Source organism: Etheostoma spectabile, chromosome 4 (assembly GCF_008692095.1).
Source record: "Etheostoma spectabile isolate EspeVRDwgs_2016 chromosome 4, UIUC_Espe_1.0, whole genome shotgun sequence".
NCBI lineage: Eukaryota > Metazoa > Chordata > Actinopteri > Perciformes > Percidae > Etheostoma > Etheostoma spectabile.
In genome coordinates this window covers 17,509,881-17,522,466 of record NC_045736.1, presented here as the reverse complement: position 1 = coordinate 17,522,466, position 12,586 = coordinate 17,509,881, and the positions used below count along the sequence as shown (strand labels likewise).

Sequence of the window (12,586 nt, the reverse complement as noted above, 5' to 3'; positions counted from 1 at the left end):
GTCTCAAGAGATGGCATCACCAAGACTATGAGAGCAACATTGCTGGGATGTGACCTCCCAGCCACAGCAAAGGGCAGGAATCCACAGAGATGATCACATGGCTGAAGAGGTGCAGAGGAAAATGAGTGAGGGGCAGGAGAGAACGATGATTTGCAGCAAAGACACTCAGAGAGCATGTGTCATCATCATATAAGCTCAGCTGACACTTAGATTTTACACTGGTACCAAAAACTTTACATCTATCCACATTTGGTTTCTTTGTGTTTCGTGATTGTTTAAAATACATTTCTCATTGCCGTTTGACCTCAATATTGATTCAGTATTTGTTAATTTCATATTCATAATTATTTTTATTTAAAAAAATCCTTTTTGTTGAATATATGTTATGATTCCAATGTTTTTTTTATTTCTGTTGTTGGCCAACAAAGTGGATGGAACTATCCTATGAACTATCAGTTATAGAATCTATTACCCTACATTTATGGGGAGACAGTGTCCTCTGGTGTTTACTGTTAGGAATACGACTGGCCAGTAATGAAAGGCTGTTCAAAATGGAGTAATGAAACTAAATATTTATGCAACACTCATGCAGGATTGTGTCTAGCTGATGTGTCTAGCTGATGATTTTCATGCCAACAAGTATTGTTTAATTGATTCTATTACAGCTGTTATTAAATAAATAGGCCTGAAATCTTAAAAGACATTGAATAGTGTGTATTGTGTTCACTAAATGGGCTAATATTAATTGGATTTCCTCACTGTTCCCCAACATGAATTACATTTTACTATAATTTTTATACTACCCCTCTCTTCTGTCCAGTGGAAGATTACGGACTGTACCACAGCAGCACACAAACACACACACACACGCACACACACGCACACAACACACACACACACACACACACACACACCACACACACACACACACACACACACACACACACACACACACACACACACACAAACTTGTTAACACACTATTTACTACCTTATTAGACATTCTCTGGTCAGACTCAGCAGGTGACCAACAGAAACAGGTCAAATGTAGCATCACCGGTGATCCTCTAGATGGCAGGCCAACTCTCTCCATACTGATCATCCTGTCAGATGTTTTGTGCATGTGCATGTTAGAGCAAAGGCTGCAAACCAAACACTAATATGTCAGCAAACTGCTAAAAAGATATTCACTTATTTTTAAAAATATTTTTAATGGTGGAAATGTTCAACCTCTTTTTACAGTGCGAAACCTGAGAAAGAACATTTATTGTGGTAAATTGCAGAAAAGGGTAAATGTGTAATGTGTATTTGTTGTAGCATGATGCCACTCTATTTGTAGGCCTACAATTACAAACTCAATTTGTGTAAATAAGTTATCTAGATTTTAGAGAAAAGAAAAAAATATTTCTTTTAATTTTCATGGCAGTAGCTCTTATAGCAGAAAGTGCTCTGTACTGTACATTTTACCCTTCACATAAGGTGAATATAAATATAATTTAAGAATGTATCTCACATTCTTTCTGTTGTTCTTTCTTTTCCTGTGTTTATCTGTCTTTTTAATTCTGCATTTGTCACTCACATCCCTCATTGTTATTTTCTGTTAAATTTCTATCAAAAGCCTTTTAGGTGCAGTTCAAACATAGGCTTTGGCAAAATGGAGTGTTTGGTGTAAGTAAATAACAAAGAATAATTAACTATCCATCCAATATACGCCCTTATAGTGTATCCTTGAGGGTCACAGGGGCTGGAACCAATGCCAGCCCCAGCGAAAGGTGGGGAACACCCTGGACAGGTCGCCATTCAATCTCACGCTCACATTCACACCTTACCATCAAGATCTAAATCATTGTTTTCGACGGTAAAGCCAAAGTGAATCAGGCTGAGATGCCTTAAATGCCCTCCCTCCTCCCCATTCAGCCCCTCCTAACACACACACACACACACAACACACACACACACATACACACACACACACACACACACACACACACACACACACACACACACACACACAACACACACACACACACACATAATGCACATCTAGCTGTGACACACCTCCAGCATCCCAGTCACACAGTAGCCAATGAATGAGGGCCATTTGATTTTAGCAGTAACACCCAGCTCACATCACTGGATTTCCCCGCCTTCTTGCCTTCCCAACTGTGTGTGTGTGTGTGTGTGTATGTGTGTGTGTGTGTCTGTGTGTCTGTGTGTGTCTGTGTGCAGTGTGTCCTTGTGCATCTATGTGTCTGCATGCCTGACAGGATAAATCTAGCTTCTCTTCCATTCTCTCTCTCTTTCTCTCTGACTCTCTTGTTCTCTCTCTCACAATCACACAAAAACACACACACACACACACAGGTGCTGTTCTTTGCCAACCCTCACTCTCGCACACTCACATACAGAACACACAAGCTCAACAGAGGATTGTAGTTAGTCCACTTTTCTGGTGCTGAGGAACTTGACATTTTGCCTTCATGGAGGATTACCACAAACCTGACCAGCAGACAGTGCAGGCGCTGAGGAACATTGCCAATCGCCTCCGAATCAACTCGATCAAGGCAACAACTGCAGCTGGCAGCGGGTGAGCTTTAATACTGTGAATGCAATGCAAACATGCGAAATGTGTGTGCAGACCATTTTTCACACTTTATATTTCTTTGCAGCATGCATAGCTGAGCACCAACAGTCACATCTACTGAACTAGACACATGCAGATGCACACACATACATGCAAGTGAAGGGCCAAAGGAACAGCATGTCCTGCCTTTGTTCTCCTCTTCTGAGCCACTCGCAGAACAATTTGAATCTCTCAATCTCTTATGAATTCAATTATTGACACAAAATCTCTTTCAAAATATCTCTATGTACATTACACAATTTCTATATTACACAATTTCTATACAATTATGCTTTATAAAACATTTTGCTAAATAAAATATACATTATGTTGCAGAAATGTCAAAGCATGAATTTATCATTTTGAGTAAAGATTATAACAAACACAACTGTAAGACACCTCACAGCTGACTTGAACTTTAGATGTTTGGATTTTAATTTTCAAAAAGTTATTCGGCCTTTTTCAAAAATTTCAAAATCTTATATCTACTTTGCTTGCAGGCTGAATATTTTATCTAATTTCTGACATTGAAAATGTAATATTCCCCTATTAGACTACCATGTGCAATGCTGGGTAGATTGTATGTTGCAGATAGACTTGAGTATTACATGGTTGCGGCAAGAAAAGGGCTTTAGAAGTGTTATTGACAAACTGAAATTGTGCATATCATGTTATCTTATTGCTACACACGTTATTGATTGCTGTTGCAATTCTCACGGTTTACACAGCTACTTGAAACCCAACATTGTCTGCATATTTGAAGAATCAAATGTGTTATCATGTTGGAGCCCAACTCCGCACTCCACAGTTCTGCACTGTCTAACTGATGGGAACAAAGAGAAACACTGAATAATATTTGACAAAATTGTTTAAGCCACAAAAGTATTGATGACTAATGGCTATTTAAATGAGTGTGTTATATTGGCCCGTTATTGAGTGAAATACTACACTTTTAAATCTGGGAAAGGCCGATAACCAGCCATTGATATTAACATGCCAAAATACTTACACTACTAGCACTGGATGGAGCATTTGGTAATTAAGGGTTGGTGGGGGGTTTAATAAAATGGCTCTTTGCAATGATTGTTAGCATAAGCAAAACAATCTAATGTTGATAGTATGATTGCATTTACAACCAGTTCTCTATCTAATCTGTTCAAGGGCCTTTAAATGAAGTAAACAGCATGCTGTCCCTAAGGGTCTGTCTTTTGCTCTATTAACACTACAAATGGTCTTTATACAGTGTATTTAATTAATTTCCAATATAGTTACTGGTTCAACATGCTACTAGTTGGGGTTGTCCAAGGCTGAGACATCTTAAAATAAAAACAGTTATTTGGTCTATTAACTGCACTTTGCTTTTCTTTAGTCACTGATTCCAAAGAAACCCACCCACCTAATCTCACAACTTGATTACCTGGGCTGCATCTATAGTCACAACTCTGGGTAACAGCACCGTCTCCTCTGTCGTACAGACATCCCACATCATGCTGCAGTGTGGCAGAAATCATGTCTGTGCTTTACTTCTACACCATGAAGTACCGCCCTGAAGACCCAAGGAACTTCAACAGTGACCGCTTCATCCTGTCTAAGGTGAGAGTCTTCCCGATCTGAACAGGTGTCTAAATGCTTTACAGATTTTTACTCTTTTCCTTAAATTACTTCACTGTTGTTTGACAAAAGATAACAATTGTGAATGATTTTTAATCCACAGGGTCATGCTGCTCCGGCCCTGTACTCCATGTGGGTTGAAACAGGCTTCCTAAAGGACAGCGAACTGCTCAGTTTGTGCCAGGTTGACTCTTCCCTAGAGGGCCACCCAGCCCCTGTAAGCTGGCACTTACTTTACCACACCTTAGGAATTATCTGATGGAGCACAATTAGACAGTCTACCAGCTTTTTTTAAAGTCTGTGTCTGTGTGTGTTGTGTGCATTCCAGAAGCAGCAAATTGTGGATGTAGCCACTGGCTCCTTGGGGCAGGGTCTTGGTGTGGCCTGTGGAATGGCTTACACTGGGAAATACTTTGACAAGTCCAGGTAATCTTTCATACATGTGGGCATGCATGCACACACACACACACACACACACACACACACACAAGAAAGAAATTACTCTGGATTGACCATTTTAGTTACTTTACATGCATCTAGTTTTTCTTGTTTATTTGCATTTTAGATTTCTTGCACACATTTAAAAAGCCCTTGCCTTGTGTAAATGAACACTGACTCAACATCTTATTTTGATGGTATAAACATTTTGAGGTTTTCTTTGCATCATAATTCTTTCAAATGTTCAATGATAAGGATTTTCTAATTTTGTGGGCGTGTGCTGCAGCTATATGCTCTGCTCTCACGATTCTTCTGCTCTGATAATCACAGGCCCAAGAGCCATATCTCACTTATTTTTTACCATCCAAGCTGATTTAATCTCAGAATCACAAACTGAATAAATGTTTTCTCATTTTTTTATCTTTTGTAATGGTGGCAAGAAAAAACATTGAATGCAACCTCTAGTGTATGTAGAGTAAAAGGTTGAGCCATCTGATAATATTTGACCCATATGACACACTTTACTTTTATTACCGATTTCTTTATGAAATAATAATATTAATAATTTGTACAATTTAAATACTCTGTGGGATTCATATGGGAGATATGTTTCAGAGGCAGGTGTGAAACCCAGCAGTCACACCTTAACGGGCCTATAAGCTTTTATCAAATGACAGCTGGTTACCCACCTAACTAATGGGAAAAGAATCAATCAGACTCGAAAAGTGTCAGAGAACATTTATGTGAGATTTGCACTTCCCACACTCATCTGAACAAACACCACGCACACAAATACACACACACAAACACACACACACAACACACACACACACACACACACACACACACACACACACACACACACACACACACACACACATGTGCAATTGCATAATCTCCCATTGTTCTCCAACTCAGTTACCGTGTGTTCTGCCTGATGGGGGATGGTGAGATGTCAGAGGGTGCTGTTTGGGAGGCCATGTCGTTTGCCTCCTACTACCAGCTTGACAACCTGGTGGCCATCATGGACATCAACCGTCTGGGCCAAAGTGATTCGGCACCCCTGCAGCATCACGTAGAGAAATATCAAAAACGATGTGAAGCTTTTGGGTAACAATGCATAAAAGTGAAATTTCATATTGCAATCAACGCTGATTGTGTCAATGTACTGCATATCCTGTGTTGGAAAATTATGATGAATGTGGTGATAATACAAGTAGCTCAACACATTATCTGTGTGTGTGTGTGTGTGTGTGTGTGTGTGTGTGTGTGTGTGTGTGTGTGTATGTGTGTGTAGATGGCACGCCATCATTGTGGATGGACACAGTGTGGAGGAACTTTGCAAGGCTCTGAGCCAACCACGTCATCAGCCCACTGCCATCATTGCTAAAACCATTAAGGGCAAAGGCATTCCAGGTAACTCTCACTGTCCACTCCTCATCTGCAAATGCATTGCTTTCACTCTTGTGAATATTGCGTAACAAGCCTAAGTGTGTCACCCTTTCACCAAACCGTGTTTAAATCTAACAATGTGATGCTGTATGTATGTGGTTTCAGCTGCAGAGGATAAGCTGGGGTGGCATGCCAAACCTCTGCCCAAAGACATGGCCGAGATGGTTATGAAGGATCTGCAGAGCCGCATCATGAACAGCAGCAAGCACCTGTACCCTCCTGTTCCCATCGAGGACTCCCCACCAGTCAGCCTGAGGAACATCAGGATGCCAAGCGCACCCAGTTACAAGACTGGTGAAAAGGTTTGTCATCTCCATTTAGTATGTTCACATAGTGTTTCATAAAACCAGAGCGGAAAACTATTAAATTCTTTATGAAGATTAGCCAACAATCTTAGTCAATGATTGTTTTGTTTGGTATCCCATCTTTATAGATTGCCACACGGAAGGCGTATGGGATGGCATTGGCCAAGTTAGGCCGCTACAATGAACGTGTGGTGGCCCTTGATGGAGACACCAACAACCTCACCTACTCTGAGATCTTCAAAAATGAGCATCCCAACCGCTTTGTGGAGTGCTACATCGCTCAGCAGAACATGGTATGATCCCTCATGAATCTACAGAATTAAGAATACTTCACAAAGATATTTTTCAAGAAGTAAATTATTATTAACATAGCCATTATTTTATTCAACAAAGCCATCTTTGGTGTATGGTATGTTTGGTCTAATGCTCTGGTCTTTTATTTTTTAACACTCATTAGCATTATTTTGCTGAGTTAACTGCTCTTATTTAGCTTTAATTGGATATGAGTAGGGCCTTATAGCTCACATCTGTGAGTCTTTGCCTGTGTTATTTAATAATACATGACTTGTCCATCCATAATGTAAGGATGGGCAAAGACAGACCCATTTGGCCTTCTTATGGCCAATGTGGCTGCTGCTGACATCCCCTTCTTCTGCCTATGTCATTATTTCATCTGATATTAAATTAATAATTTGGAGAGAGGCGATCAGAGATTAATTCCTTGTGCTGTCATGGCTCCAGCAGCAGCCACCTCCAATGTAGGTTAGGCGTGTGTGATGATAAGCAGTCATGACAAGTGTAGTCAGAAGTAAAATATTAATCAGCGCAGAGGGTGGGACCATCTGGCTGAATGCATGAGAAACACTGAATGGCAAAACATCTGTGGCTTTTATAAATGAGATGAAAACCCATTGCATTTAAATTATTAAAACACTTGATTTGTTAAAGACACAGATAAATGTACTTTTATAGTATTATCAATGGCATCCTTGTCTAGGTTTGGATGAAACAACTGCTAGCTTAAATGCCCTTAAAGAAGTGGTTTTCTTTCTTTGATTGTATCTCTAAGAACTTAACAACACATCACAATTGCACTTTCATGGATGTTTAGTTGTTGCTTTTGACAAAGCAAGAAAAGAAGTTGTGGGATTGGGGAGAGTTTTGGAGACAGGACCAAGGAAATTATTTGGAAGAAGAGGTATGCCGGTGAGTCTACACATATGGGAAAATAAGCTCCAGAGCTTTGGAGGAAACTCTATCATTGAATCTTGACTTAACATGGTTTTCTGTTCAAAGAGGCTTTCAAATATGGTTTATGTTCCAGATAGTTGACCCTCTGGGTGATCTTTTGAGGACCAAGCACATGTGACCTGAGGAATTTCTTGTGCTTAGTATAGGTACTAAGATATAATACATTCCTTTCCCAGGTCAGTGTTGCCATGGGATGTGCTGCCCGTGAGAGGAACGTTGTGTTTGCTAGCACTCTTGCTTCCTTTTTCACCCGTGCCTACGACCAGCTCCGCATGGCAGCCATCTCAGAAAGCAACATCAACCTGTGTGGCTCCCACTGTGGTCTGTCCACCGGTTAGTAAACTGATGCTGATGAGCCAGGCACACCACAACCCCTCTCACACCCCTACCTCACTCACACCTTCACAAAATAACACCTTTATCCCCCTCACACTGAAGCCAGACACCCATTGCATCAGACCACATTGTCTCCCTAATGGTGGTAAATGTTTAAAACAATGATCTGTGTTTGTGAGTGTACATTAGTTTCAATAATTTCTCACTTTCCCTCTAATCCTGTGTTTTCCTTGCTGTATTTAACTTATTTGGCCTTACAGCTAGTACTCAACCCTCCCCTTTTCTCCCTTCCTGTCTGCCCTGGAAGCTGTCAACAGGGAACCAGGTGTCCCTCTGTTAGTGCAGGTATACTGCATGCAAAGCCTGGCTTTATTTCTCTGGATCTGCATGCATCAGCTCACCTGACCTGTTAATAACTTTCAAGGACCTACTGAATGTTGGACATATGAAATCAACTATAAATGTACACATTACAGGAGAAGAAGGCCCCTCTGTGATGGGTCTAGAGGACGTGGCTATGTTTAGGGCCCTTCCCACATCAACTATTTTCTATCCCTGTGACGGTGTGTCTACAGAGAAGGCTGTGGAACTGGCTGCAACCACAAAGGTACATACAACCTAAATGCAGTGTTCTTGCTCCCCTACAGTATCTATGGCACATTTATTTATTGGCAAAACAGCCTATTTGTCATCAAAAATGTCCCAGAGCTGACCATCGTTTCCCTTCAAAAGGGTGTTTGCTACATCCGAACCAGCCGCCAAGACAGTGCCATTATCTATAACAGCAGCGAGGACTTCCATGTTGGACAGGCTAAGGTGAGACTGTCTTTGTCCTCAAATAGCTGTTATGATAATTATGAAAATAAAAAAAAAACTATCGCTACAAAATCAACACACCCAGCACAGCCAACACTGAACATGAAACAGAAGATAATACCTTTCTCTTTGACAGGTGGTGTACCAGACCAAGGAGGACCAGGTGACTGTGGTGGCAGCTGGAGTGACTTTGCATGAGGCCCTGGCCGCAGCTGAACATTTAAAGAAAGGTACAGTACATGAAATACTTATTTTGATTATAAGAAGATCTGATATACTGTATACCAGATCACGTCTGACATATCAAACAGATGTACACACTTTTTAATCAATTATAGTATGACCATATTTGACAATAATTCATTGTTTATCAGAATTAGCCCAGAATATTATATTTTTTTTACTGCTATTGCATGCAATGATGGTGCTTTCTTGCAGTGGAAGTACATACATTTGGGATTTTAACTTTGTCACTGTGCTGTTTTATACATGCATTGTTGTGTTATTAATAGTCAGTTACTGATTAAAACCTAAAGAGATCCTGGCCTTAGAACCACTATACGAATTGCATGTCTCACTTGCATGTCATTAACAGTATTACATGATATGTCATATCCCTCAACAAAATTTCCAGAGAGGATCTCTGTCAGGGTTATTGACCCCTTCACAATCAAACCACTGGATGTCAAAACCATCATGGACCACACACGTGCCACCAGGGGACGAATCCTCACTGTGGAAGACCACTACTGTGAAGGTTGGTTTCCATGAAAGTTTATTATACTGTGGAGCTTCTGCATATTGTATGACTACCACCACCACCACCACTACAGGTTCGTCAGCATTATGCAGCTGAGGCCTGGTCATTGGTCTGTATCCTCGGATGTGTTGTGGTAGCATGTTTCCATTGGTTCAGCGACAGAGACGCCATGTGGTGGCATTTGCTTATTGGCTGAGGGGAGGCTGACTGTGTGTGTGCCCTTATTGCAGGCGATGCATTGGTATTGCGGTGTGTCAGTTTTGTAAGTGCAAAAGCCAGCAGAGAGGCAGAGTGCTGTCAGATTTCCTTAACTGAACATGTGCCCATGGGGCTCTGTGTGACCTAGATAGCACAGACAGCCATGCCCTGTGTCTGTTAAGAGAAAGGGGATGGGTGAAGACATGGACTTGACTAGACAAAGGGTTATTGGCATCAGTGTGATAATCTGGACCAGATGTTGCATAGTAGTCAAGAAGAGATGTTTAGATTTAGCTTGTTTTTAATATTGTCTTGTCCTCTCTATTTCTGTAGACATGTGATGTATATTTTGTATATTTTGCTCATACACAGCCTCATTTTTTGCTGCCAATGATGCTCCAAAGCATTTGAGGCAATGTGTTTTCCTTCTACATCTCTCATGTGATGAATTGCTGTTCCACAGGTGGCCTTGGGGAGGCAGTGTCCTCGGCAATGGTCAATGAGTCTGGCTTCAATCTGCATCGCCTGGCTGTGTCTCACATCCCCCGCAGTGGCAAACCACACGAGCTACTCAAGATCTATGGCATTGACCGTGAAGCCATCACCCAGGCTGTCCGCAAAATGCTCAGCAGCTCTACCAACGCCAAGTAACTTTCTCTCTGCCCTACCCACCTATCTGATCACACCCCTGCAGATGACGATTAATAGTCAAGTATGTTTTTGATTCATATGACACCCTGCTCTTTAAATTCCTTCACTGTGAATGCCCCTAAGTGTGTACTGAAGTAATGTGATTTTGTGCTGTACACTTTGAAGTAGAGTTCCACATTTACCTTTCTTTCATGCATCTATCACGTCACAGAAAAGAACAGAGATACACAAATTCAAACACTCATATCCTCACTCCTAAACTTAGCTTTGTCGTATAGTTCAGTATTCAAAATGTGGCCATAACTGACTTTGTAGATGATGGATGCTCACAATACAAAACAATTAATTATTACATGTTCAACAGGAGTGCTCAGTAATGCTCTCATGTGTTTTTTTTAAATGATCTTTGATGAACTTCAACTTAAAATGGTTTTATATTGTTCTTATGTAGCTCTTGGGTGGGGCATAGTTTTAAAGTAGTTTATCATGACAGTAATGTCAGAAACATGGTAACTGAGTTGTTGTTTGTAGAAAGTAGTGGAGAAAAAAAATCAAACAAATGTAGGTAGGTCATTAAGAGCAGTCACTCAGAACCACAAATCACATCCTCAAATAATTAAAACTCATGTGGTTTAAAAGCAAAATTTCTTTTCAGCACTGTATTTTGTTGTCATTGATTTTAAAGTTATCAACCTACTCACCTCAATGTTCATTTGCTACAATTGGACCATACCAGCAGGGTGGAGATAATCATTATTTAGTCAGTGTCATCTTTTTTACATAAGGTGGAGGGCTGAAGGCCCTTTAAGTGCTGATGAAGAAAATGGCTAGCTGTGACTATGAAGGTAGAGTTACATCTGACTTGTAAACCCAAGAAACATCACTTTCTTTGTTACTTGAAATTTTGTATGTCCCTGACTTTCATGTAATAAAGCCCACTGCATTTGACTTTGAGCGTTTACAATAGTTTTTTCTATTCCCTTGTAAGTATATTTGTGTTGACATGTGTAGTTCAAGCAGTATACAGGAACCTGTAGTTGAACTTTTAATTCAAGCAGTGTCTAAGTAAGCGATACAAAGCCATTATTAATGGAAATATAATTACAATTTTTGCAGCACATATCTGTATATTTTGTTTCAGACATTATTACTTCTTTATCATACATCCCTGAGATTGTTCATAAACATTTTGACCTTAAAAGATGTAATCATAAAACTGTTTCTGTGGAGATGCGCATGACTTCCTGGTAGAAAGTCCAAAGTTAATTTAATGACTATTTAGTCAAACTCAACTCTGTTCTTTGACCATGTAGTCGTAAACTCCTTCTACCACCGTCTGCACTTTCTCTTTCTCAGCGTCCTGTTCAAAAGATCATACAATTACCATCACTTCAACTTTCAAAGACATTTGAAGACACAGCATTATGTGATGAAGCTACAAAGGCTGTCAATCTATCAAAACAATGTGTAAAAATTCAATCAGCTTTGTAAGACCACCTACTTTAGAGAGCTGTATTTCCGTTTTGCTCCTCGAATAGCAAACACTATGATTCCACATCCATAAGACAGTGTGTACGCTGGAATAAATCACAACATGTAACCACAGAAATAATATTTTGCCATACTAAGAAAAGCGACGCGGCTTTACCATGATATGAGTTTAGGTTCAGGATGGCCACGAAAAGTGCAAAACCAAATCCCCAGTAAACATCTAAAGAGAGTTTAAAAATAATGTTAGTTTTTTATTGATAAAGAACAGGTCTGAATGTGATTCCTAATTACAAGCAGATGCCATTGCTTTATCATATAGTATGTATCGATGGAAATTGCCAGCAATATTATGACTCACTCTATTAAGTAATTAGTGATAATTCACTTTTTTTTATTACTTTAATACTATGAATTAGCTACAGGCCATTAGATAATAATGAAACAAATAATGAAAACTCTTTTGAACGCATTTGTTAGTGATGGATACATATTAATTGTTATAATATGTAAATTAACAATACATTACTGTACCTCTTCTGACATAGGGAGGGCCTTCACATCTTCTAGTATGGGCTGGCAGATCTCACAGGAAACATAAGAAAATGAGCATTGGTATTGCCATTGTTGTCCAACATTTGGAATTGTGGAATTGTT

The 12,586-nt window shown here is 39.9% G+C and overlaps 1 protein-coding gene across 1 annotated transcript; it reads left to right on the top strand.

The window, feature by feature from the left end:
• Positions 1-2,209: 2,209 nt before the first annotated feature.
• On the top strand, positions 2,210-11,389 carry LOC116688186 (transketolase). Its single transcript, XM_032514033.1, has 14 exons — positions 2,210-2,587; positions 4,099-4,216; positions 4,338-4,451; positions 4,563-4,660; positions 5,591-5,782; positions 5,970-6,088; positions 6,230-6,426; positions 6,558-6,722; positions 7,857-8,013; positions 8,493-8,623; positions 8,749-8,832; positions 8,969-9,062; positions 9,467-9,589; positions 10,254-11,389. The coding sequence occupies exons 1-14, from the start codon at positions 2,481-2,483 to the stop codon at positions 10,439-10,441; spliced, it is 1,887 nt and encodes a 628-aa protein (XP_032369924.1). The 5' UTR covers positions 2,210-2,480; the 3' UTR covers positions 10,442-11,389.
• Positions 11,390-12,586: the final 1,197 nt, after the last annotated feature.